Below are 26,548 nucleotides of genomic sequence, written 5' to 3' on the forward strand. Positions count from 1 at the left end.
CTTTTAGAGACTGACAGAGAAGTTGAGAGAATGTTCAGAACCTGAGGTCCCAGTGTCAAAGTGGGCCACTGAGAACAGACGTAAGAAGAAATTACGTCTACCAGAGGATATCTAAGAGGGCTGTGGAGGTTTAGTGCTGAATATAAATGGAGATTGAAAGATTTTAGATCAACAGTGAATCAAGGAATAAGGGATCAGAACATTAAATGGTACTGAGGTAAAACATCAACTGTTGAGCAAGCGTGAGGAGCTGAACATGCTCCTGCTTCTGGTTCTTATATCCACATGTACGTGCTTTGCAGCAGAGGATGTTGTCTGGACTGGAGGGCCTCAGCTACAGGGAGAGATCGGATGGGTTGGGCTTGTATTCCCCGGAGTGAACTAGCTCAAAGGTGATCTGACAAATGTATATAAAATCAAAAGAGGCACAGGTAGTCAGAAACTTTTTCCCAAGGTTTAAGCGAGAGGAAGGATTTGACAAGGGAATCTCGTTTTATACACTTGATGCCTAGAACTTGCTGCCAGAAGAAGTGGTGGAGTCAGACTCAATCTCTACATGTTTAATGAACATTTAGACAGGCACTTGAATATGCAAGGCAGGGAAAGAGACGGAGTAATGCAGGCAATAGAATCAGTGTAATTAGCCAAAAAGTGAGGATGGATGGGGTGGGTGGGCTTAACGGCCTACTTCTGTGCTGTACAATTCCTTGACTCCTGGAAGAAAGAACAGTAGTTAACTTTCCCTCTCCTATCTCATTCCCACCACTCCGAGGAGGTGCTGGGGCCAGCAGGTGACCCTGAGTTACGACCTCATCTTCATCATTGGGGACCCGAGTCACCCCAACCACAAACTATTCCAGCTGCGACCATCTGAGAAACGGAACCACAACACAAAAGTCAGGACCAACAGGCTCTGGGTCAGCTTCTTCCACCAGGCCATCAGACCAGTTAATTCATGCTGATATTTCTGTTACGTTGACTGTCCTGTCGTACATACTATTTACTATAAATTACTACAAATTGCACATTGCGCATTTAGACGGAGACGTAACGTAAGGATTTTTACTCCTCATGTATATGAAGGTTGTAAGTAATAAAGTCAATTCAATTCAATCAGAGAACAGAGAGCCAGCTTGAGACTTTGTATTAGAATAGATAGCTCATTTATACATTGCACCTGTGGGTGAGCTTTGTCTTTAGCTTATAAACTGGGTAGATGACGCATTTTCCCTTCCCCCTCCTACTTTCAAATCTCTTACTATCTTTCCTTTCAGTTAGTCCTGACGAAGGGTCTCAGCCCGAAATGTCGACAGCGCTTCTCCCTATAGATGCTGCCTGGCCTGCTGTGTTCCACCAGCATTTTGTGTGTGTTGCTTGAATTTCCAGCATCTGCAGATTTCCTTGTAGATGATAAATGGATTGTTTATTTACTCAGAACTGCAGTAATGGATTACTGAAGGGGGAAGAAAGCACATAAATATCTTTTCCTCCATGCTCTTTGGAGGCTGATTGTGTATGTGTGCTGGACCTTCAATGATCAGAAAGATCCTAAATTTCCTACATTCCTTTCCTCTTGTGTATCGCTGGTTGGTACCTTACAGCTGTGTTTGTGACCCTCATACAATGAATTCAGACAGCGTCCTGTTTCTGATCACTGTCCAGTGCTACAAAGCAAGATTTCACAGAGGTGCACCTGGTCGGGCTGTTACTTCATGGCGCCAGTAACCGGGGCTCAATCTTGACCTCAGGTGCAGTCTATGTGGAGTTTGCACACACATCTGCAGCACCCCCTCCCCGTGGCTGTGTGGGTCCTCTGGGTGGTCTAGTTTGCTCCCACATTCTATATAGTACATGCATAGGTTGACAGGGTAATTGGCCACTGTAATAGTTTCTGCTATTGTACAGCCAGATGGTAAATCGGAAGGAATTTCAAGGGAATACAGGGAGAATAACTTAATATCGAAAATGGTACATTACAGCATAGTACAGACCCTTTGGCCCCATATGTTGTGCTGACCTTTTAGCCCACTCTAAAATCAATCCAAGAGGGGAAATTAGTGGGGGAATGGGATTAAACTGTGAGCAGACACACTTGATGGGTTGAAAGACTTCTTTGTCTGCCCTACAGAGTTATGGAATTGTTAGCCCTTCATACCAGGTTCTGAAAGGAGGCCTACTGGAGCGGAAAAAAGAAATCGTCATCCTGGAGACCATTCAAAGTTAAAGCAGGATTGTTGCTCCAGGGATGTGGATCTGAATCGGTAAAAGGCGAGTTGAGAAGTCACACTCAAAATGCTGGAGAAACTGAACGAGTCAAGTGGCATCTGTGGAGGGCAATGGACAGTTGGTGCTTCAGGCCGAGACTGTTCATCTGAATTGAGAAATACAAAGCAGAGAGCCAATATAAAGAGGTGGAAAGAGGGTCAGAGCAAGAGCAGGCAAGCGATACTTGGATCCAGATGAGGAGTGGTGATAGGCAGACTAAAGAGGACATTGCGAATAGTGACAGAAGCTGGCAGATGGAAGTGACAAAGGGCGGAAGATGATAGAATCTGATAGGAGAGGAGATTGGGGCATGGAATCAAGAGAGGGGGGTGTAAAGGGCAGATGGGAACAATGAGGCAGAGGAAGCAGTAGGAGGAATCTGTGGGTGAAGGGCAGTGGAAGGAGGAGGCGAAAGTGGAAGATGGGGGGCTAGGGCTAGTGTAGGAAGAACTGGGTAGATCAGTGAAGAATGAAAAAAAAGGACAGACAGGGAGCAGGTTCATTTTCTTCAGCCATATGTCATCTCCACCTATCATTTCCCAGCTTGTCTTCACTCTCCACTCCTCCATCTGCCTTACACCCCTCTTTACCAGGATCCATCTATCGCTTGCTAGCTCTTTTTCCAGCAAACTCCAATTCTCTTGTTCAACCCAGATGAAAGGTCCAGAGACAAAATATCAACTGTCCATTTCAGTCCAAAAGTGCTGCCTGACCCACTGAGTTCCTCCAGCCTCTTGTGTGTTGCTCCCCACTCTAGCATCTGGGTCTCATGTCTCAAAACTGATTCAGAGTTAATTACCACATGTACATCGAAACAAAGTGAAATGTGTTGTTTGTGTTGACAACCAACACAGCTACCAATGTGCTGGGGGCTGCCTGCAATTGAGATGTAATATCAGAATTAAGACTTGGACAGTGTTAATAAGTTGGGAAGTGGCAGAATAAGTTGCTGTGATACCTGAGCCAATCCATGCTGTGATAGGAGAAATGGCCTTTGGGAAAAGGAGAGATTGGACAAGTGAGACTATTTCAGACCTGGCTGCAATGCCTCCTGTGGTCTGACTAGTAGTTGGAGAGCATGTGTTTAACTGCACCCCAAATGAATCAGCATTCCCTGACGAGGAAGGTGTGTGGCGGCAATTTAAAATTTCTCTTTCCTCTCCCTTGTCAGGGGAATCCTTTATTTGGTGATGAAAGTAACAAAACAATTAAATATGACACTCAATCGCACAGTCATTCATTCAGACCCTGAATGGCAGCATGGCATTTTCTGAAGCACAAGAGAAGAGGTTAACAACTGTGAGCAGGATGGCCTGGGAGTACCACAGCACAGGGCAGAGTCACCACTCGAAAGAATCGGAAATGCGGTGGGTAAATTAATGGAGCAATAATGATATGTCACCCTCTTGAGTTTTAAACGTCTGTTGGATGAAGGGAATACCGAGAGCAGAGCTGAGGAATCCCACTGTTTTGAAATATAGGGAACAAGTTAATTAGTGCTGGAGATGGTGTGATGAGTCTTGATTGGAGCACAGTAGTGAACCAAAGAATAAAAGATCCCTTGTGGCCATGCTTAGTTCGGTCCTTCACCCCCACATCATTTCTCTGCATTTGGCTGCCGGCGTGCCGATTCATGTCAGAGAGGTTTTGAATTATTGATCTGTTTTTGCTCAGGTTGTCTCGGGGGTCTGGCAGTGCTCAAAACCCCGCCCACTGCCACTCCCCACTTACACTGTGCCCTGCCAACATGAAGACAGGCTGCAAAGAGAGAACTGCTTCATTCGTGGTGTTCATTTGTTGACTAAATGAATGTGACTACAAGCAAATCTTGATGAATAGAAAATCCTTGTACTTTACACCCTGTCTGGCAGCCAATGTAGTGCCTCAGAAGTGTAACTGCTGCTGAACTGTAAGGAATGCTGCAGCCAGATGAGCACAGAAAGATCCCACAAAGTGATGTGATAATCCCTTCATATTGTTTGTTAGCAGTAATATTGAGGAATAAATATTAGAAGTTTGTGCAATCTTTCGATAAATCGGTGCAGGAAATGTGGGGAGATCCATTTCTAGGTGTCATGCCTCTTTCCTCTGGAAGTCCTCATTATCTTTCTTCACTTTCCAAAGGACCTTGAAAAGCCTCCTCCTCCTTTGCTGTATTTCTGGTTTGAGTTCCTTTTTTCCTGCTCACTTCCTTTGCTGCTGACTGTAAAGCCTTGTTCTTATATTTACCTGTGACATAGAATGTGACTATTCTGCTCACTGAGTCTATGCCAGCCCTCAGAGCAATGCCATCACTGATTTGCATGTAATCTACTATCACTCTGTTAGATACCATTCCCCTCGATTCACCTTGCTCACTGGCGGTAATTTACATTGGCCCACTAACCAATCATCCAGCATGTCCTTGGAATGTGGAAAGAAACTGGAGCAGCTGGGGAAAATCGATAGTCACGGGAGAACATCCAGATTTTTACTCCTCATGGATATGAAGGATGTAAGAAATAATGTCAATTCAATTCAATCTGAATCAGGATTGAAAAGTCACTGAAGCTGTGCTTCATCAGCACTAATTGCTGCATCACTGTGTGCTACTCAGTGGAAAAGAATTATGTGTGTGACAAGCATGTTGGGATAATTTCCATCTCCATAGAACTCCTCAGTCTGGTACCCTTGCTCAGTTTCCAGTTCAACATTGAAGGGACTGTTGGAAGTGACATCCTTTGAATGTCTCTTTAAACCATAAGACATCAGAATTAAGCCATTTGGTCCATCGAGTGCCCCTCCATCCCAACATGGCTGACTTATTATCACTCTCAACCCCATTTTCTTGCCTTCTCCTCTAACTTTTGACACCTTTAGTAATCAAAAACCTATCAACCCTTCTTTAAATATACCCAATGAAATCACCTCCACAGCTGTCCATGACAATGAATTCTAGACCCCTGACTAAATAAATTCCTGCGTGTCTCTGCTCTATACGGACAACCTTCTATTCTAAGGCCGTGCCCTCTGATCCTAGATTCCCCCCACTATAGGAAATGTTGTCTCCACTATCACTCTATCAAGGCATCTCAATATTCAATGGGATCCCCCACCCTCATTCTTCTAAACTCCAGTAAGTACAGGCCCATAGTCATCAAATGCTCCCCAGGCATTAACCCTTTCATTCCCAGGATCATGCTTAGAAACCTCCTCTGGACCCTCTTCAATGCCAGCACATCCTCTCTTAGATAAGGGGCCCAAAACTGTTCACAATACTCTGAGTGTGATCTGACCAATCAGCTACCTCCTTGATCGCCTCTACTGGAAGGTACAAAAGGACTATGGTACTAGCTCACATACTAACCAACATTCTTACCTCAGACAACATGGGAGAAGATAATTACGTTGATACACATGTATCCTGTGTTCACGTGCATACAATCTGCACTTCAATATTCTGTTAGTTCCATCGTGATATGATACAATGACTCACCATCTGAGAAGCAATAAATTGCTGCTCTTCATAAATGTACAAAGAAGAACACAAGAAAATAGCAGCAACAGTAGGCCACTTAGCCCCTCAACATTTTCTAGCCCAGGACACAACTCTTTGTGCCAGATAATTAATAACATCAGTTCTCCAATTTTTCAGATAAGATATCTACCTCCTCTTTTGGTCCCTCCAGCAACCTAGCCTCTGCAATGTTCCAGTACAGAGAATACTTGAGATATGCTTGCCTTTGAGAGGTAATTCCTTGGCACCTCACTTCTGAATGAAGAAGAAGATGGAATATTGGTTTAAGCTAAATCAGGAGGTCAGGACCAAAGGGGAAATAACGTAAAGTCAATCTAATTAAGCATGAGCCTCATCCCTCAGCGAACAACAGACATGTAGGGAATTCAAACAAAAAGGGTGGGAAGACTGAAAGCGTGAGGGATTGTAGCATTTTCTCATTTCCTTTTGTTACTTCATGTTGTGTCTCCACAAACTCTGCCAAGCATCTGGATGTTTCTGCAGCCCCCGAGGAGAAGGACTGAACAAAGCTGCATGATGCTATGGGAGAACCAGGGGAAAAGTGGGTGAGGTGTGATGGGAAAATTTAGCATGCTTGAATTTGGTTTCAATGGGGACGTTTCGAGAGACGGAGGACAGGCGTTGATGGGGGATCTTGTAGGAATTCTGATGTGGCAGTTTGGACACTGGAGCTGGATCTGACACACTGACTGAGCTTATTACACGCACTTTCATAAACCATTGCAATTCCATCAAATTCCAACATAAAATAAGAATCTGACAGGTCAATTAACCCAGTCTGTACCACTGTACATTGAAACACATACTGACAAAGAGCGCAGAGCTTAGCATTCCAAGCTGTAAGTGAAAGGGGAAAGCAGCAAGACACTGCAATCGACACAAAATAGAGTTCAATTAATCTGTTACACTAAACATTCTCTGATCCCAGATAACTCCTAATCTTTTAGAATAATTTTGTTTTAATCTGCATGAAGCATTAAAATAATAAGAGTGCTTTTCAGAATCCATGGGGCACAGTCAGGTCAGACTCATAAATAAATTAACCATGGCATTGATTTCCATTACTGTGGATGAAAGAGCTCATTTAATAATTCACAAGAGATCTGATATGGAGCAATAACTCTTTTCCTTCACAAAAAAAGTTTTGTTTTAAATGCATTATGGTATCGAGTGTTAGGGAAACAGCAACCAGCCTCCCCCACTGACTATGGGGATAAGATCTTTCAGGTGCTGGCAGTACTCCAGTACTTGACCCAGGCATCATTCTTCACACATGCATTTTGACAGCTAACTCTGATAGTAGAGGTAGCAGCTATTCGAGCAAGAGGGCCCTCACAGCACAGTTCAATCTTCGACCCAATCCAAAGCTCAGGTATTTTCTTTCAGGAAGGCAACTGAATATCAATCAGAGGATTCTGCTGCATCTAATCCCCTCCCCCAACCAAGGCTGAGAATGACAATATAGGCCCCCTTGATTAAGACAGATTATATACAAGATAAGCATAAAACCAGGGACTGAGCCAATTACCACCCAAAGAAGCATTACTAGACTAAGCCAATATCATAATTAACCAATGCTGTGGTTGAGTTTACTTGATCTATATCATCAGGCAATTTCACAAGATATGTCAGTGGTAATAAACCTGATTCTGATTCAATGTAGTTTAATGATCATCCGTCTGAAGTCACATGTACTGATCACATCAGCCACCAGTTTCTAGGTTTGCTGAAAAGTGCAAACTTACCAGCTAACTTTGCTCCAGTCCTTTTCAAAGCATTAATGTTGCCCTGGTAGGAAGCCAGAATGGACATGATGGGCAGAATAGCCTCTTTCTGATTCTATAAAATGGAAGGTGATACTAGGAGACCACCACATAATGAAGAACTCAAACATGTGCTTAGAGATTGGGGGATGGGAGTGGAAAAATGGGAAGAGTGCATCAGGTTTATGTTACATGCTCAGGCAATTTAAACCTCACATTTCATGGCCCTACACTGCTTCCTGTAAATGCAATTAAATTAAATTTCTGACAGAGGAGAGTCAGCTGTCTCGCTGTTGCCTGTAGTTCTTTAATATGAAAGAGCACCTAAAGGGTTAATACATTAGGGATGAGAGAAGGCCACAGCTGCTTGGAGAAGCAATTTATCTTTAGAGGGAGCAGCCTAGAATATATCTTCAATTGAGATGCCATTTCCAGCGATTAGGCCTCATTGGTTTTTCCATGACTCCCCTTCTTGTTATTACAAAGAAAGTGAGCCCTCCCCCCTCTCAGTTCCTTAAGTGAGAGGGGACCCCCAGGAGAAAATGTTCAGTACAGAAACTTTCCATTACACTTAACTATCGTGGGCTACTTTGTTTACATTTTCATAAACTCCTAGTAGATCTCATTCGACTGGGAGATCGGCCCCACCAACACCGTTCAACTTGCACTTGAATGGATTGACAAAGCCTTTGTTTTTAACATCTTGTCTGATGTAAAATGACTCTGACACTGCAGTGCACCCATAGCACGCCACTGAGCACGTGCAAGCGTTCTCAAGTGAAGCTCCAGCCTGCAGCCTTCTAACCGAAGAACAACCAATCGAGTCAAAGTGACAGTTGACAAGAGGTAAAAAGCCTGCCTTTTCCTTAGGTAAAAAGGCATTAAGAACAAGATTCACTCCAATGGATGAGGACTTCACTGCAAAATCAGGAATACACAGATTTAATTCCCAGTCTACATCATCCCGGCCAGGATGGGCAATTGTCCCTTTGCATGACTTCAGTTTGCACTACTATACTTGCACTATTCCGCTACCTTGTGCACTTCACTGTATTTATATTTACTGTTTGCTTTATGAGCTTCATGAGGGTAAGGAATTTCATTGCACTCTGTTGTACATAACAATAAACAAATCAGAATCTGAATCAGCCTCAGTGTATCAGGAGTATGGAGAGACAAGAAACTTGGGCTGCCTAATCACTATTTTTTTTGCTCGTTTTTAGAATCTCTCAGCACTGTCAAGGCCAGAATTTATTCCCATAGCTAACTGTCCTTGAACTGAGTGGCTCAGAACATTATAGCACAATACAGGTCCTTCGGCCACGGTGTTGTGCTGACCTTATAACGTACTCTATGATCAATCTAAATCTTCCCTTCTACACAGCCCTCCATTTTTCTTTTCTTTTTGTAATTTATTTTTTTATTGAAGTTCATCATCAAACAAACATTTCCATAAGATGTATTTCAGACATTGGCCCTCCATTTTTCTATCATCCATGTGCTCATCTAAACGTGCCTTAAATGTCCCTGATGTAGCTGCCCCTGGAAGTGTGTTCCACATAATTACCACTCTCTGTGTAAAAAACTCACCCCCCCCCATACTTCCCTTCAATCACCTTAAGATTATGCCCTCTTGTATTAACCACTTCCACTGTGGAAGAAAAAGTCTCTGGCTATCTATTCAATCTGTGCCTCTTACCATCTCTCATCCTCCTCCTCCTTTCCAAAAAGAAAAGTCTTAGCTCGTACAATCTATCCTCATAAGACATGTTCTCTAATCCAGGCAGCGTCTTGGCAAATCTCCTCTGCACCCTCTATAAAGCTTCCACATTTGGCCCATAATGAGGTGACCAGAACAGAACACAATATCGGAATCAGAGTCAGATTCAGGTTTATTATCACCAGCATGATAATGTCGCCTTACATGTTCTGTCTCTTCTGTATCTTGCAAAGTCTTTACACGCAGATATTCAGTGACAACATTTGCAGTTGTCATGATAAGTTCTGGTCGCCTCACTACAGGAAATGATTTAGAAACCATAGAAAGGGTGCAGAGGAGATTTACAAGGATATTGCCTGGATTGGGGAGCATGCCTTATGAGAATAGGTTGAGTGAACCATATAACCATAGAACAATTACAGCACGGAAACAGGCTATCTCGGCCCCTCTAGTCCGTGCTGAATGCTTACTCTCACAACTTGGTTGTGAACTCAGCCTTTTCTCCCTGGAGTGATGGAGAATGAAAGGTGACCTGATAGAGGCGTATAAGGTAATGAGAGGCATTGATCATGTGAATAGCCACAGGCTTTTTCCCAGGGCTGAAATGGCTAAGTTGAGAGGGCACAGTTTTAAGGTGCTTGGGAGTAGGTACAGAGGAGATACCAGGGGTAAGTTTTTTTACGCAGAGTGGTGAGTGCGTGGAATGGGCTGCTGGCGACGGTGGTGGAGGTGGCTACGATAGGGTCTGGACAGGGGTACATGGGGCTTAGAAAAATAGAGGGCTATGAGTAACCCTAGATAATTTCTAAGGTAAGGACATGTTCGGCGCAGCTTTGTGGGCTGAAGGGCCTGTGCTGTAGGTTTTCTATATTTCTATGTGACATGAAGTTTGTTAACTTAACAGCAGCAGTTCAATGCAGTGCATAATATAGAAGAAAAAAAAGTAATAATACATAACTAAGTAAATCAATTACAGTATACATATATTGAATAGATGAAATAACGAGCAAAAAACAGAAATACTGTATATTAAAAAAAGTGAGCTAGTGTCCAAGGGTTCAATATCCATTTAGGAATTGGATGGCAGAGGGGAAGAAGCTGTTCCTGAATCGCTGAGTGTGTGCCTTCAGGTTTCTGTATCTCCTACCTGATGGTAACAGGGAGAAAAGGGCATGCCCTGGGTGCTGGAGGTCCTTAATAATAGACACTGCCTTTCTGAGACACTGCTTCCTAAAGATGTCCTGGGTACTTTGCAGGCTAGTACTCATGGTGGCGTTGATTAGATTTACAACCTTGTACAGCCACTTTTGGTCCTGTGCAGTAGCCCCTTCTCCCCGCCCCCATACTAGACAGTGATGCAGCCTGTTCGAATGCTCTCCACGGTACATTGAAACAAGTTTTTGTGTTTATTTGTTGACATACCAAATCTCTTCAAACTCCTAATGAAGTATAGCCACTGTCTTGCCTTCTTTATAACTACATCGATATGTTGGGACCAGGTTAGATCCTCAGTGATCTTGACACCCAGGAACTTGAAACTGCTCACTCTCTCCACTTCTGATCCCTCCATGAGGATTGGTATGTGTTCCTTCATCTTACCCTTCCTGAAGTCCACAATCAACTCTTTCGTCTTACTAATGTTGAGTGCCAGGTTGTTGCCGCGGCACCACTCTAACCAGAGTTTTATAGAGTTGCAACATTACCTCACAGCTCTTGAACTCTATCCATGACTAAACAAGGCCAACACACCATACGCCTTCTTTACACCCTATCAACTTGCGCAGCAACTATGCACGTGGATCTCGAGATCTCTCAGTTCCTCCACACTGCTAAGAATCCTACCATTAACCCTGTATTCCGTCTTCAAATTTGACCTTCCAATTTGAATCAATTCATACATTTCCGGGTTGAACTGCATCTGCCACTTCTCAGCCCAGTCAATGTCCCATTGTAACCTACGTCAATCTTCTACACTATCCACAACACCACCAACCTTGGTAGGTCATTTCAGAGGAAAGAGCTGTGGAATCATATGCAGGGCTCACCCAGTAAGGATGGCAGGGTTTGTCCTCAGTAAAAATAAGCTAGTGAATCTAATGGACTTTTATGCCAATCCAACAGTATTGAGGTCTTGTGAACAGTAGCTAGTTATATTTTATAATCTGACTTGATTAATCAAGGCCTGTGGTAAGAGTCTGATAGGAACTACTGTATCACAAATGTTCCCCAATTTACGTACATAGTATTTGTGTGGATAACACAAGGAGACTAGATTGTGTGGGACATAACACCTGTCACACTCACTGCTGAGATTTAGGAATGGCAAACAGCTGCTTTGGAAAAGCATCAGTTGGCAGCTGCCATCTGTGTGGGGCCATAAACCCTGGTTGACTTGGTGCCAGCGACAGAGGGGTGGGAGACAGATTGGTTTTACTGAAAACCTGTCTGTGCTTTGCTCACTCATTCTATACAGGGAAAGTCATCAGACTGTATGAAACATGAGCGTCAGACACCAATCTGAACGGTTCCCAGAGAGGCATGCATCAGCACTCCCGCCATCAACTGCAAATATTTCACATAAAGATGAAAGAGCCACAGTCAGCATACAAAACTGTGAGGTCACGTTGCCTTTATTTTGTGGGGTAGTCAAGCAGGCAAGGATCTCTCTCTGCAGTACACTGATATCAGTCCGTAGAACAGATACCAGCAGGCAGACACCATTCTGTACAGTGCATGATCAGGCAGCCAAAAATCTGTGTGATACATACAGTAAGTGTGCGGGTATCAGCCTCCATTATACATGGGCAGGAACATATTTGATTATATGATACAGGCAGGCAGATATTAGTCTGGATAGTATTATTTTGTATGACGCATGGGAAAGCAGGTATCATTCTGGTGAGGTGTTTGGTCAGGGAAACAGCAACATATTCAGTTCATGGGAAGACAGACATTCGGCTGCATCATACATGGACTGGTAGGATTCGGATGGATGTATTGCTGGTATTTTGGATGGTCCATGGCAGACTGATATCAGCCTCTACAGTGCACAGATAAGTAGTTATCAGAGATTTAAAAGGGTAGGCAGGAATCATTGATGGTGTGTAAAAGCTTACACCTTACGAAGATCCCACCTTGCATAAATGTACCTGCAAATGCTTTTGAGATGTGGTCCTTCTTCCACTCCCAGGGCTGGTCATACTCGTCAGCAGGCCGCTCGTCGTCTTGAGGGAGGCGGCTCTCTCGCACCTTCTTACCAGCTGCATTCTCTGCATCCGACTCCGTCTCATTCTCCTGAGGCTCATAGGGAGTGTCGTAGAGTTGGAGACCCTTCCTGTGTTTCTTTTCTCCTTTTCTCTGGAATTCTGTGAAAGGAAGAAAACGTTAATGGCCCTGTGTGGAGGTCACTTTGATATGCACATTATCATGCAATAGTCACTGTGCATTGCTTAGTTGCACAATGGCAGGCCCAGTGGAATGCTTTGAGCCATCTCAATGTGAACAAACAAATTCAAGTTGTTATATACATGGGGCTTTTCATTACATGAAGGTATACATTGGTTACATTGATGTCATTAAGTAAGAAAGAGTATAGAGGAGCTTGAAAAAAACGTGGCTGGGACTCGAGGGAATACTTTATAGAGAGAGACTGAGCAGGGTGGGACTGTCCTCATTGGAGCCCAGGAGAATAAAAGCTGATCTTATAAAAATGTATAAGATCATAAGTGGCTTTGATAGGGTCCATGTGCACATAAGAGGTTTAGATAGGGTCCATGTGCACAGACTTTTTTCCCAGAGTTGGGAAATCAAGAACCAAAGGGTATAGGTTTAGGATGAGAGGGGAGAAATTGAAATAGGAACCTGAGTGGCAACTTTTCCATCTAGTGGGTGGAATGTGCTACCAGAAGAAATGGCTGAGGCAAGTCCATTAACAACACCTAAAAGATGCTTGGACATGAGCACGGGTAGGAAGTGTTTATGGGATATTGGACTAGCTTAAATGGGAATCTTGGTCAGTATAGACGAGTTGGGGTGGAGGGCCTGTTTTGGTGCTCTTTTTCTTCACTGTTCTTCCAAATAATATTCAAGTAACAATAACAAAATGATTCATCTTAACTGAGTTCTAGAACTGACATGAGTGTATACCATCATCCCAGTGCCACAACACTCAGTCCTCCTGCTGGGTACTGTACAGATTGTATAGCTATGTGTATATCCATGGTTCAGATGAACACTATGTTAGTTAGTGATGAAAAACACAGAATGGAATGGGGTTTGGTTGACATGCCCATCACTATTCAGAGGAGAGAAGGTCATTTTGCTACATTATGATGGGGGGGGGGGAGAAAGGGGAAAGGGGAGAGAGAGAGAGAGAGAGAGAGTGTGTGTGTGTGTGTGTGTGTCTATTTGGCTGAGATGCTTCTTGAAGGGACTTCACTAAAGATTTTATGACCGCTTTCTCACAGAAATGTATTGGAAAAATGTTTTGGAGGCTTTAACAATCAGAAGGATGGGTAACTATTTCACACAGTGCATTGGACTCAGAGGCCCTGTGCTGTTCTCTGCTCTTCCTTTAACACTACACCCTCACCCTGGCTGGATTGACAAACAACACATCCACTCCTAGACTTTACGATCATTCTCAAATTTGCAGAACTATGTGACACCTGATTTTCCTTGCCTCCTGACACTATCCAAACCTGACTGAGACTGTAGCAAGGAGGACAAATACAATGTTAGCATTCATTTTGGGAGGACTAGAACATAAAAGCAAGGATGCAATGCTGAGACTTTATAAGGCATTGATCACACTGCACTTGGAGTATTGTGAGCAGTTTTGGACCCATAATGTGCCGGCATTAGAGAGGGTCCAGCGGAGATTTTTGAGAACGATATGTAGAATGAAAAGGCTAGTATATGAGGAGTGTTTGATGGCTCTGGGCCTGTTACTCACTGGAGTTTAGAAGAATGAAGGAGAACATTGAAACCTACTAAACCTAGTTGCAAGGTCTAGATAGAGTGGACATGGAGAGAATTTTCTAATAGGGGGAAGTCTACAACCAGAGGGAACAGGCTTAGAATACAACTATGCCTCTATAGAACAGATACAAGGAGGAATTTCTTTAGCCAGAGGTCGGTGAATCTATGGAATTCATTGTCATGGATGGCTGTGGTGGCCAAGTCACTGCATATATTTGAAGTGGAGGGTGATATGTTCTTGATTGGTAAGGGCATCAAAGGTTACAGGGAGAAGGCTTGGGAACAAGGCTAAGATGGAAAATAAATCAGCCCTGATCATGATCAAATGATGGACCAGATTCCATCGGCCGATGGCTTAATTCTGCTCCTATATCTTTGGGCCTTATGGTTACTTAGGCGGCACTGTTCTTTTGCCTTATCAAGTATTCTCCCATTGTCTTGCCTGAGTCCATTACTGAGGTTTGTCAGCTAAAGGATACAGAGGTGGCACAGTGGCTCAGCAAACAGAGCGGGTGTCTTACAGCTCCGAAGACACAGTTTCAATCCTGACCTCTGGGGTCTCTGCACATTCTCCCTCTGGCATTCTATACATGTGATAGCTGATGTGGTTATAGTCTACTAGTCCCACTAGCTAGTTCACTCTGGGGAATCAGGGTGGAAGTGATGGGGATGTGGGAGAGAATGGAAAATTCTGATAGAATTGTTGAGAGGTTGCACAGACTCGATGGGCTGAATCACCTCCTTCTGAGTTGTGAGAAAATATGGAAATAAAGGATCTTTCATAACTGGATGGGGTGAAAATAAAATGAACACGATCTTGTAAATACTTTTTTCCTGTAGTCTAACTTTTCAGAATTCTTAACAGCCTAACAAAACTATTTGGTGATAAACCATTTGTGATATTTCCTTCAGGGGACAGTTGAATTGGTGTTAACCTGCTGTGGTAGGAATGTTGATTGCCCAGGCAATGAGATCTATTAAAAGATTTATTCACACATTTTGGAAATGAACTGCCTGTGACACTATTTAGTGATCCACATCAGGCATGTCCCAGTTTCAATCCTGAGCAGTGTGAGTGCTGGAATTTGTCTAATATTATGGATATTAAGAGAAGTGTACCATAAAGTTTATATTTTCAAAATCTCCTGAAATAATGCCACATCCAATTGCAGGAATTTCTGGGTCATGCCCAACAGAAAGAAGCATTTGGGATGGCGCTGAGGACCTTGAGCCACGCATTTCAATCAGACACATGTGTAGTGTCAGAGGTAGGAGGAGGATACTACGTTCTGAACCATCCATGTGCTTGCATCTCTCTCTCCACAAGTGACAAAATCTGCAGGTAACACACTGACTACTTCAGCCACCCGAGAGCCCATGGAAATGGAGAGGTGACCAGGCATCCTCAGTTCTAATTCTAAGCATTCCCTGTGAATGCAGGGTGAAATTAGTATTAAATATAGCTACAAAGTATCCCATGATTAAATAACTTGCTAGCAGTATATCATAACTACTTGTAGAGCTCCCACATCACAGCTCCAGGGAACTGGTGTCAAGGGATATAGAGGAAGCTTGACCCAAAAGCAGAGCAGAGGAGTCAATTTTATCCATAAATGATGCTTTACTAATAAACTGCAAAATAACAAGCCATGTGGGGCCACAAAATAAGAGAGAACAAATACTCAACATGACAAAGCAACAAAGTAACTGAAGGCTAGGAGCAACTAGTTAAGGGTGGCTGGTCAATGAGTGAATAAAGATTGTGGATGCGAGCTGGGTTTAAATAGGCTGCAGGTGATGAGTCAGAAATGAGTGGCAGGTGACTCTTGTTAGCTTGGGTGGAGAATGGGAGGTGCCTGCCAGTGTAGGCCTGATCACTGGGACCAATTCTGACCTCTGGTGTGGAGTTGGCATGTTTTCTTTGTGACCACGAGAGATGCTGGGTATTCCGGTTTCCTTCCACACCCTAAAGATGTGTAGGTTAGTATGTTAAATGGCCACTGTAAATTGCCCCTAGAGCACAGGTGAGAGGTTAACTCTGGGAGATATTGTTGGGAACATAGGGAAAATATAAATAGGATTATTGGTAGATTAATATAAATGGTACATGATGGCTAGTATGGACCCATTAGGCCAAATGGCCTGTTTCCATGCTGCATGACTCTAAAAATTTATGATTTACATGAAGATGAAGATCCTAGAGGTGAACAAACCAAGGAAGAAGACCTGTAAATGGCAATGAAAGAATCAGCTGATAAGGTGTCTAACCAAAGGCATCAAAGGGTTAAGTCCAAACTCAGCCACAATGCCTGACAGTTTCATTGTTTTCTGGCAGTCTGCCCACATCAGTCATGATTCTCATCATTGTTGTCTTATTTCCATGCTGCAGGCTGCTTGACACCATTCCCCATGGTCCCCTAATCACCATGGAAACATAAATATGCCAATCAGTCGCTTTGCCACCTCAAGGTGAAGGGCAGCCATTGTGGACTCCGGCTGAATGTGGCTTCTTTCAACTCCTAGTCCAAAGAGTGTGTCCTATACCGACATTAGCAAGGACATGGCAAGGAGAATAGAATTAAAGTTAGAAGGAATGATTGCTTTATTTTTCAGACTCTTATTGTGCTCAGGTCTTTGTTCATGCAACAGATCTAACAGTGGAACACTGAATACCTGAAAGATCTTTTTGGCTAACAAAGCATAGAAGGCCAATGAATTCCTTAACTGGAGGGGTTGCAGCTGAAGAACCCTGTAGCACACAGGGTCCAAAGGATCATGACATTTGAACAAACATATATAACATTTTCATTATGTGTTCTGCCATCATGGAAAATAGGTGGTTCACCAGTCCAGTTTGTGGATTTTGGGCTGGGACTCAAAAGGTGAGAGGAAGGCCCCAGTGGAGAAGGGATAAAGGGAGAGTTGGGGCAGATGCACAGTCAGGATGCTGAGGTATCTTTTTGATAGACCAGGAAAAAGGTTTAGAATTGTGTTTCAGTAGTTTGCTCTGTTGGGAACCTTAGTCTATGGACTCTGCAATCACTTTATTTTTTAACTGAAATCCTATTGGGAAACACTGAGAAAGGCCTCGTATGAAGTAGAATTTCTAGGCTGAGTGTTCTAACCTCTGCAAGGTCCCACACAAACCTCTAGAACACAATATGCACTCTGTCCTTTAATTGATTAAGGAGAGATTGGACACCAAGGCATATAATAGTGCCCAGAATTTTTATTGACCATCTGGACTATGTTTTCTAATTACAAAACTGACTACCATTGAACATTTTCTCACTCTTTATAAAGTAGTTTATGAATTCCTGAAGTTGTGAAGATGCAAGTAAAGAAAGTGTTGTTTTTCTTTTTATAGGACCTCAGTTCAACACTTCATTTGGAAGAACAATATCCCCAACAGTCTATTCCAAATGTTCTCCTTGAAAATCACTCGGGGTGGATTTCAACCCACTACCTTCTCATTCTGAGGTGCAATTCAAGATCAGAATCAGAATTATTTTATTGCCAGTATATGAAACATATGTACCAGAATTGATTGTGGTTTGTTGCCAAGCATAAAGCATGAGACAAAACTATATCAGACAACACAATAGCAACCAACAGTTTACAAGACAAGAGTGCAAACAGCCATGAGCAATCAACAATTGGCAAAAATGTCAATAATCAAACTTAAGTGTATGTGAAAGTGTGAACAGGCTCAATAATTGTCAAAAGAACAAAGAGAGCAGGAAAGACCAGTTAATGAATGTTGTGCAGGGACAATTAAGGCTAATTTATACTTGTGCATCGCATCTACGCCGTAGGTACTGCGTACCCTACACTGTACCTATGCCGTAGGGTGACGTGCATCTCCCCAAAAAATTAACTCGCGTGTCGCGGCAACGCAGACCACAACAACTGTGATTGTTCCGTTTGGTAGCATCGCATTTCTGGTTGCTTCTTCTCCGCCATGTCTGTACACTGATGCGAAACAGGTGAACCAAATCGTCAAATCTACCTGCCGACATGTGAAAATGTTTGAAATGCATTTCCTCATCCATGTCTCTCACGAAGAAACTCAACACAGTGGCATAGAAACCTCACCGCCAACTAGTGTTTTGGCGCACACCAATGTATGGTCGCTATGCCGTAGAGCGATGCAAAAGTGAAAATCAGGGCTACAGTGTAGGCTGCGGCATAGCCCATATGCACAAGTATAAATCAGCCTTTTAGGGTATTACACCTAGATGGGTTTTGCTGAGAAGCTAGATAGCTACAGGAAAGAATCTTTGAAAATGACATACATTCCTGGTGGTGATAGTGTCTCCCTGATGGCAATTTGGTGAATATGTGACTGCTAAAGTGGGTGGGGTCAGTTGTAATTTTTCCAGCTCTTTTCTTTGTTCTGGTGATGAACAGGTCTTTTAATGTCAGCAGCTGACAGCCAATGATCTTCTCCACTAACTGGATCACTTGCTGCAACCTGGCCTTGGAGAGGGAGGAGGCGGAGGGAAACTAAATGGTGATAGAAGGAGTCACAACACTCTCAGTAATGTCTGAGTAGAAATTCATCACAATATGCTATGCCCTGAGATGTTAAGGAAGAACAATCTTTGCTGGACTTTCCTAGTGATGAGCGTAACTTGCTTGTTCCACTTCAATGTACTGGTAATGGTAGTCACCAGCAATTGAATGAGTCGACCAAAGTCAAAGCCTGACCATTAATTTCCGGGAAGGCAGGTAGGTAGGGAGTTGTCAACAGAAGTCAATCCTCATTTTCACTGTCCTGATAGCATTAGACTCCAAGTTGTTATGAGCACACCATGCTGCAAGACAGTCTACTTCTCTTTGATAGCAGGTCACATCATTATTAGGGATGAGACCGACTATATCATCTGTTAACTTTAGGAATTTAATGGATTTGGTTGTGTGAGTACAATCATTTGTATAAAGTGAGAGCAGGAGGGGTGTAACAACACCTCCCTGGGAAGAGCCTGTGCTTACAGACATTGGATTGGATAAGTAGACTCCAGCCTTACATAATGCTTCCTTCCTGTCAGGAAGTTTGTGATCCAATTACAGATATGGTAGGGTACAGCTAGCTGGGTTAGCTTGTTGTGAGGTAGGCCAACATCAGACATTCAGAGGTTTTCATAACTATTGAAGTTGGAGTGACTAGCCTATAACCATTACATCCAATGATCTTGTCTTTCCTGGGAACTGGAATGATGTTACAATGTTAAAATAGTCCGGAACTCTGCAGATTCTCCAGTATGGCTTGAAGAAAAATGCTCAACCAAATTATCTTGGTTCAATTCTTTTTGCATTGCAAAATGGACAAGTAAAAGTAAAGCAATTGGCATGATTGGGTATGAGGTGTTAAATATCTCAGTGAAGACAGATGCTAGCTGTTCCACACAGTGCCTTAGAGTACCAGGTGAAACATCATCAGGGACTTCAATCTCCCTAATGTTCTGTTTTCCAAATAGTTTGCAAACATCTTCTAGTTTCACGGAAAATATAGGGTGGGATGGTGGGAGCAGGGCAAAAAGGACAGGAGGCTGAAAAAGGTGAATGGGGCTGGGGTGAAGGGGATTATAGTGACATCAGAATAGTTGCAAAAGGGGAGGGGAAGAGCTCAGCTTATCAGATCAGAGGAAGTGAGAAGAGAAGACATAGATGTCAATTGTGTTTATCAAACCAGCAATAAAACTCATTGAGCTGATTGGCCAAGGTAGGGAAGGGGGAGACTTGGGAATGCTTCTGTTTGAAAGTTGGTAAAACTTTGCAGGGAACTCCAGACTGCCTGGCTATTGTTGAAGTCTCTCTCTCTAGACAATCTTTGTAAGCAGCTTTCGCAAAGCTACGGCATATTCCTCTGTTTCCAGATCTGTAGGTATGAATCTATGCAGATCTGAGAGCCCTTGATGAACCTCGGCTTGTTGTTGTTATACCCCACAATGATCTTTTTTGGAAGACACATGACTGTTTTCTGCAGGACCGTTGCCAGCTTCTTGTCAACATGGGTGGTGCATCTTCATCTTTCTATGTATTTAAGAGTAGACCTTTATGGGGAGTAAGACATTCCCAAATTATACCTAACATCCCCAAAGTAAACATCAGGATAAATATTTCATTACTGAGTAAGTGTATACAAAAAGCTGTAATCAAAAACACCAACTGTGCAGTTAAATAGCACCTTTCACAACTTCAGGAATTCACAAATCACTTTCCAAACTGAGAACATTTTGAAGTGTAGTCATAATCAATCTGCTGGAGGAACTCAGTTGGTCCAGGTGTAAGGTTTCAACCTGAAACATCAACAATTCCTTCCCCACCCCACCTCACTCCACCCCCACCACAGATGCTGCTCAACCCACTGAGTTCCTCCAGCAGATTGCTTGTTGCTCCAGATTCCAGCATCTGTGGTCCCTTGTGTCTCCATTAAAGTGTAGACATTTCCCTAATATAGGAAGTGAACTACTGTGAGCACGAAAAATCCAAGGCACCATTTGTTACCTTGCTGTCAAACTCCCCTTAATCAATTACAGGACAAAATGAATCTCTGTTCTAGAGGTCCCATATACATTAGAATGAAGGATGAGAAATCATGCCTCAGGCACAACATTTCTTCCCACTGTTGCAAGATCAGTAAAATCCACAATTTTATTTCAAGTTCCCCTGCAGCTGCCACACTGGTGTTTGTAGATCCAATGGCGGTCAGTGTATAAATATAGGTTACTTCATGGATGTTGGTCCAAGGAAATGTGATTTAACCAACACCAATCCCATATATAGGCACTGAGCAATGCAAGTCTGAAACCTTCTCTTCCTGGATATGGTATGTGAATGATCCCAAACAGCAGTTAGTGAACTTCCATAAGTTTGATCAATCATAGACTTTTGACAGAAGAAACAAAAACACAAAAGCTTGTGGTTTATTATAAACTACAGTTCCTTCACTAATGATCCAACAAACACATTGTAAAGATAATATTGAAATGAAATACTAACAAAGGATATTCTCAAGAGATTCTGCGGATGCTGGAAATCTTGAGCAACACATTCAAAATGCTGGAGGAATTCAGCAAATCAAGCAATGAAGTCCTGAACTCAGCCTGAAATGATGACTGTTTATTTCTCTCCATAGATGCTGTTTGACTTGCTGAGTTCCTGAAGCATCTAGTGTGGGTTAAAACAGTGGCTAGGGAAAGATTAGGTCCTCTTATAGACCATCAGAACCACCGATGTGCAGAGCTGCAGGAGACTTTTAATGTCTATTTCTTCTCAGATAATATAATGGATGCCAAAAAAAGAGATTAATAAGTACAGTAATGAGATCTGGGGAGGTATGCATATTTCGAGGAAGGAGGTATTTACAGTCTTGAAGCACATTAAGGTGGTAAAATTCCTAGGGCCTGGCTGTGGACCCAGAGCTTATGGGTGGCCAGGGAAGAAAATGCAGAAGCTCTTGTAGAGGTATTTGCTTTGTCAGTCACCACTGATGAAGTTCTATAACACTGGAAGTTGGTTAATGGTGCTCCAGGTTAACAAGGACAAGTAGACAGAGTGGTGAAGAAGGTGTTTAGCATGCTGGCCTTCATTAGTCAGGGCACTGAGTTTAGGAGTGGGGACATTATGCTGCAATTATATAACTGATTCCTGGACCACACTTGGAACTTTTTTGATAGTTTTGGTCACTCTGTTACAGGAAAGTAATTGTCCATCTGTAAAGGAGGCAGAAAAAGATTCACGAGGGTGCAGACTGGACTAGAGAACCTGAGTTATAGGAAAAGGTAACTCAGTATGCTGGGTCGTAATTCCTTGGAGTGTAGGAAAATGAGAAGTGACCTCATAGAAGTTTATAAAATCATGAGGGGAATGGATAAGGTGGACAATTGTAGTTTCTCCACAGGGTTGGGAAGTCCAAAACTAGAGGGCGCAGATATAAGCTAAGAGGAGAGAGATTTTATAGACACCTGAGAAATAACTTCACTACATAGAGTGCAGTGAGTACCTGGAATGAGCTGCCAGAGGAAGTGGTCGAGACGAGTACAATTGCAACATTTAAGAGGCACTGGGATAGGGTAGATGGAGGGCAAGGGCTTGGAGGGCAATGGGCCAAAAGTGGGTAACTGGAACTAGCATGGCGGATGCTGCGAGCAGATTGGACCAGATGGGTTGAAGGGCGTATTTCCATTTGGTATTATTCTATGACTCTAATTTACTCAAAGATTTGCCATCTTTGGAATTACCTTCCACAGAATTCTAAACTGGAGGAAGCCTCCTTCCTGCCTATCCTGACTGTGTCCACTATTTGAAAAGACTTATTTAATCTGTTCCATCCCCTTACTCTTCCCCCAGGATCCTGAAAAGTATTTCCTTGTCTAAGTAAACATTGAATCAGTTCCCACTATCTTTTAATGGAAAAGTTTCACAATATCAATGGGACTGTTGCTCTATTGTGTAGTCTTCATTTACTTTCAGCCTTTCTGTTGAAAAGTATCCTTTTTCACTAGGATAAATTTACTGATAACATCTGCTGAAAATGAAACTTCACTCTGCAGGAAACTGCAAATGAGTGGTGTTCAGATGTGGCCTGCAGGCAGCCTTTGTTGCAGGTAGGTAAAGCTCAATCCTGAGATAACACTGTCAATTTATCATTTGTTAACAGGTCATATTTATATACAAGTTTTACCTGTGTCCCTCCATGGCTTTAAGAATGGATACTTTCAGAAAGAAAGTGTTTCGGGTATTGTTTCTCTATGTAGTAAGCAGAGTTGCCAGATGGCAGCAAATTACCAGTTTGTATTCCACTATTTATCTCTTGAACTTAGATTGAGCACTCATATTGGGTGGGCGGTTCTTTGTTCCAGAACCTCTCCTGATTGAGTGGACTTACTTCGATGGAAGCACTACGTTAGTGCATGACAATGATTATTAATCTCTAGTATAAAAAGTTTGATTGTAAAGGTTTGTTTCCTTACAGAGTCTTGCCATCCCCTCTTTCAAGATTGAAGTTTATTTATCCTTTACATTGAAATGTACTGTGAATTATGTCCTTTGAATTAACAACTAACACACCTGAGGGTGTGCTGGTGTGGTGAATAATCAATATCTAGGGCCTATGTTATGCTAGGGCCTATGTTATCCTATGTTATGCTATGTTATCAGCTTTCTAAAATAGCAGCTGATACTGGTAGAAATCAAAGAATTGTCTTTGAGTAAGTTAATCTTCCAACCAATATTCTTTGTTCAGCTTCTTCTTGTAAACAGGATCCATTTTTCGGTTCATAACATAGAAACATAGAAAATAGGTGCAGGAGTAGGCCATTCAGCCCTTCGAGCCTGCACCACCATTCAGTATGATCATGGCTGATCATCCAACTCAGAACCCTGTACCTGCTTTCTCTCCATACCCCCTGATCCCTTTAGCCACAAGGGCCATATCTAACTTCCTCTTAAATATAGCCAATGAACCAGCCTCAACTGTTTCCTGTGGCAGAGAATTCCACAGATTCACCACTCTTTGTGTGAAGAAGTTTTTTCTCATCTTGGTCCTAAAAGGCTTCCCCTTTATCCTTAAACTGTGACCCCTCATTCTGGACTTCCCCAACATCAGAAACAATCTTCCTGCATCTAGCCTGTCCAATCCCTTTAGAATTTTATACGTTTCAATACGATCCCCCTTCAATCTTCTAAATTCCAGTGAGTATAAGCCTAGTCAATCCAGTCTTTCTCCATATGAAAGTCCTGCCATCCCAGGAATCAATCTGGTGAACCTTCTCTGTACTCACTCTATGGCAAGAATGTCTTTCCTCAGATTAGGGGACCAAAACTGCACACAATATTCTCGGTGCGGTCTCACCAAGGCCTTGTACAACTGCAGCAGAACCTCCCTGCTCCTGTACTCAAATCCTTTTGCTATGAATGCCAACATACCATTTGCCTTTTTCACCGCCTGCTGTACCTGCATGCCCACCTTCAATGACTGGTGTCCAATGACACCCAGGTCTCGTTGCATCTCCCCTTTTCCTAATTGGCCACCATTCAGATAATAATCTGTTTTCCTGTTCTTGCAACCAAAGTGGATAACCTCACATTTATCCACATTAAATTGCATCTGCCATGAATTTGCCCACTCACCTAACCTATCCAAGTCACCCCGCATCCTCTGAGCATCCTCCTCACAACTAACACCGCCGCCCAGCTTCGTGTCATCCGCAAACTTGGAGATGCTGCATTTAATTCCCTTGTCTAAATCATTAATATATATTGTAAACAACTGGGGTCCCAGCACTGAGCCTTGCAGTACCCCACTAGTCACTGCCTGCCATTCTGAAAAGGTCCCATTTACTCCCACTCTTTGCTTCCTGTCTGCCAACCAATTCTCTATCCACATCAATACCATACCCCCAATACCATGTGCTTTAAGTTTGCACACTAATCTCCTGTGTGGGACCTTGTCAAAAGCCTTTTGAAAATCCAAATATACCACATCCACTGGCTCTCCCCTATCCACTCTACTAGTTACATCTTCAAAACATTCTATAGGATTCGTCAGACATGATTTTCCTTTCACAAATCCATGCTGACTTTGTCCGATGATTTCACCTCTCTCCAAATGTGCTGTTATCACATCTTTGATAACCGACTCCAACATTTTCCCCACCACTGATGTCAGACTAACCGGTCTATAATTCTATATAAATGACAAGCAATAATCAGCCTGAAGTTAAAAAAGCAGCTTTGCAAATAAACAGCACTGTCTGTAGAGCACAGGATGCTGGGCCACAGCACCTGGGCTGACTGCTCAAGAGATGCAATGTAAGGAAATGGGACTTGTGTTAATTGTCCTGTTTCAAACCAGACAATGCTGGCCAAGTTATTTAGTTCAAGGAGGCTGCAGACCAGATTACTACTATCACTTAGCACATCAAATATCTATCTATTTATAGTTGGAAGGTCTGTGTACTCAGAGTCAGCTTGACAGCATTAATTGTGGGAAGCTGGGAATTCTGGTTCCAGAAGCTTTTTGACCACAAGTGTAAAAAGGTATCTGAAACAATATCACAGGAGTGTGAAGTCACCCAAATGGCATAAAAACAGTATAAATTTAAGAGAGCAGTCAGGCTTGTTAGGAATGGTCAAGGAATACCAAGAAGAAGGACAGAAAGACAGGGTGAATAGAATCTATTCCTGTGCCTTTGATTTCTGCGATAGGTGATTCATTTGTTTCAAACTCATTGATTTGTCTTTTTAGCTTATAGGAATTGTACCTGTGTTTTGGAAATGCTTTGTGTTTTAAAATTTGTTTGTAATTTAAAAGCCTTTTATATGATAGAATTCCTCTGTAAGTTTTAAATATGTTTTAAGAAGTTTGTCTGTATTTAAATGTGTGTCATCATAAATAAATTAACTGTGTTTAAATGACTTTTTTAGCTGGAAGGATCTCTTCCTTGGCAGGGAGAGCATACCCTCCACTGAAATAATGGGTAATGGCAGCAAAACGCGCTGTGGAGGATAAACAGGAAAATGAACGAGGCTTTGAAGATTAGGTAGCTACAGTAGAACCACTCTTAGTGTGGGTACACCAGAGCTATTTATATCAGACAGGGCTTAAGATCTTGGTTTGAGTTTAGAACTTCACGATCTGCAAACCCAATACCATCACACTGGGGGCAGCTTGCAAGTGTCACCACATATTCCAGCAACAGCACAGCATCTCTGCAATGCTTGACAAAACAACACAAAACACAACAAAAAAGAAAACAGCAAACAAACAAAACAATAACAGTAAAACAAGCTCCATTCCTCCCTCCCACCCACACACATTCACAGTCCCTAACCCCAGGACAGGCCATCTTCTAGCCACAATTGTATATATCATAGCAGCCATCAAGTGGTTAAATAGTCAGCCTCCTTAAATAGTGATGTCTTATTTATTGGTTACATGTCAGTTTCAGAGTAACTTCCTCTATTCATCCACAGCAAACTGGCACGTAGTCCTGCAGATGATATTTTTGCAGCCAAATTTTAAAAACAGATATCACAATACAAGGTGCCTTCTAACAGCTAAAATGAAATGTTGCCATTAATGAATAATGAAATGATGGTTGTGTCGGAGGATAGGGAATTCCCCTAAGGAGCGAAGCAGCTAGGTAGGCTGATAAAGACCATGACTGTTGGAAGCATGCTCTGTATTCAAGAGAGTGTGGACACCCTCCTGGACCACAAACATATACTCCTGGCAAAAATTTGCCTGGAACATTATTATATGTGAAGAATCTTTGAATGCCTACACTTTGAAGC

At 42.6% G+C, this 26,548-nt stretch overlaps 1 protein-coding gene across 3 annotated transcripts in view; it reads right to left on the reverse strand.

Moving 5' to 3' along the window:
* LOC140739992 (SH2 domain-containing adapter protein F-like) overlaps nucleotides 1-26,548 on the reverse strand; it is a 341,159-nt gene that overhangs the window by 140,581 nt on the left and 174,030 nt on the right. For all 3 annotated transcript variants that reach the window (XM_073068744.1, XM_073068741.1, XM_073068742.1), the window contains exon 4: nucleotides 12,415-12,630. In XM_073068744.1, coding sequence (XP_072924845.1) covers nucleotides 12,415-12,630 — 216 coding nt within the window. The remainder of the gene's footprint in view (nucleotides 1-12,414; nucleotides 12,631-26,548) is intronic.

This window comes from Hemitrygon akajei, chromosome 16 (genome assembly GCF_048418815.1).
Source record: "Hemitrygon akajei chromosome 16, sHemAka1.3, whole genome shotgun sequence".
Lineage (NCBI taxonomy): Eukaryota > Metazoa > Chordata > Chondrichthyes > Myliobatiformes > Dasyatidae > Hemitrygon > Hemitrygon akajei.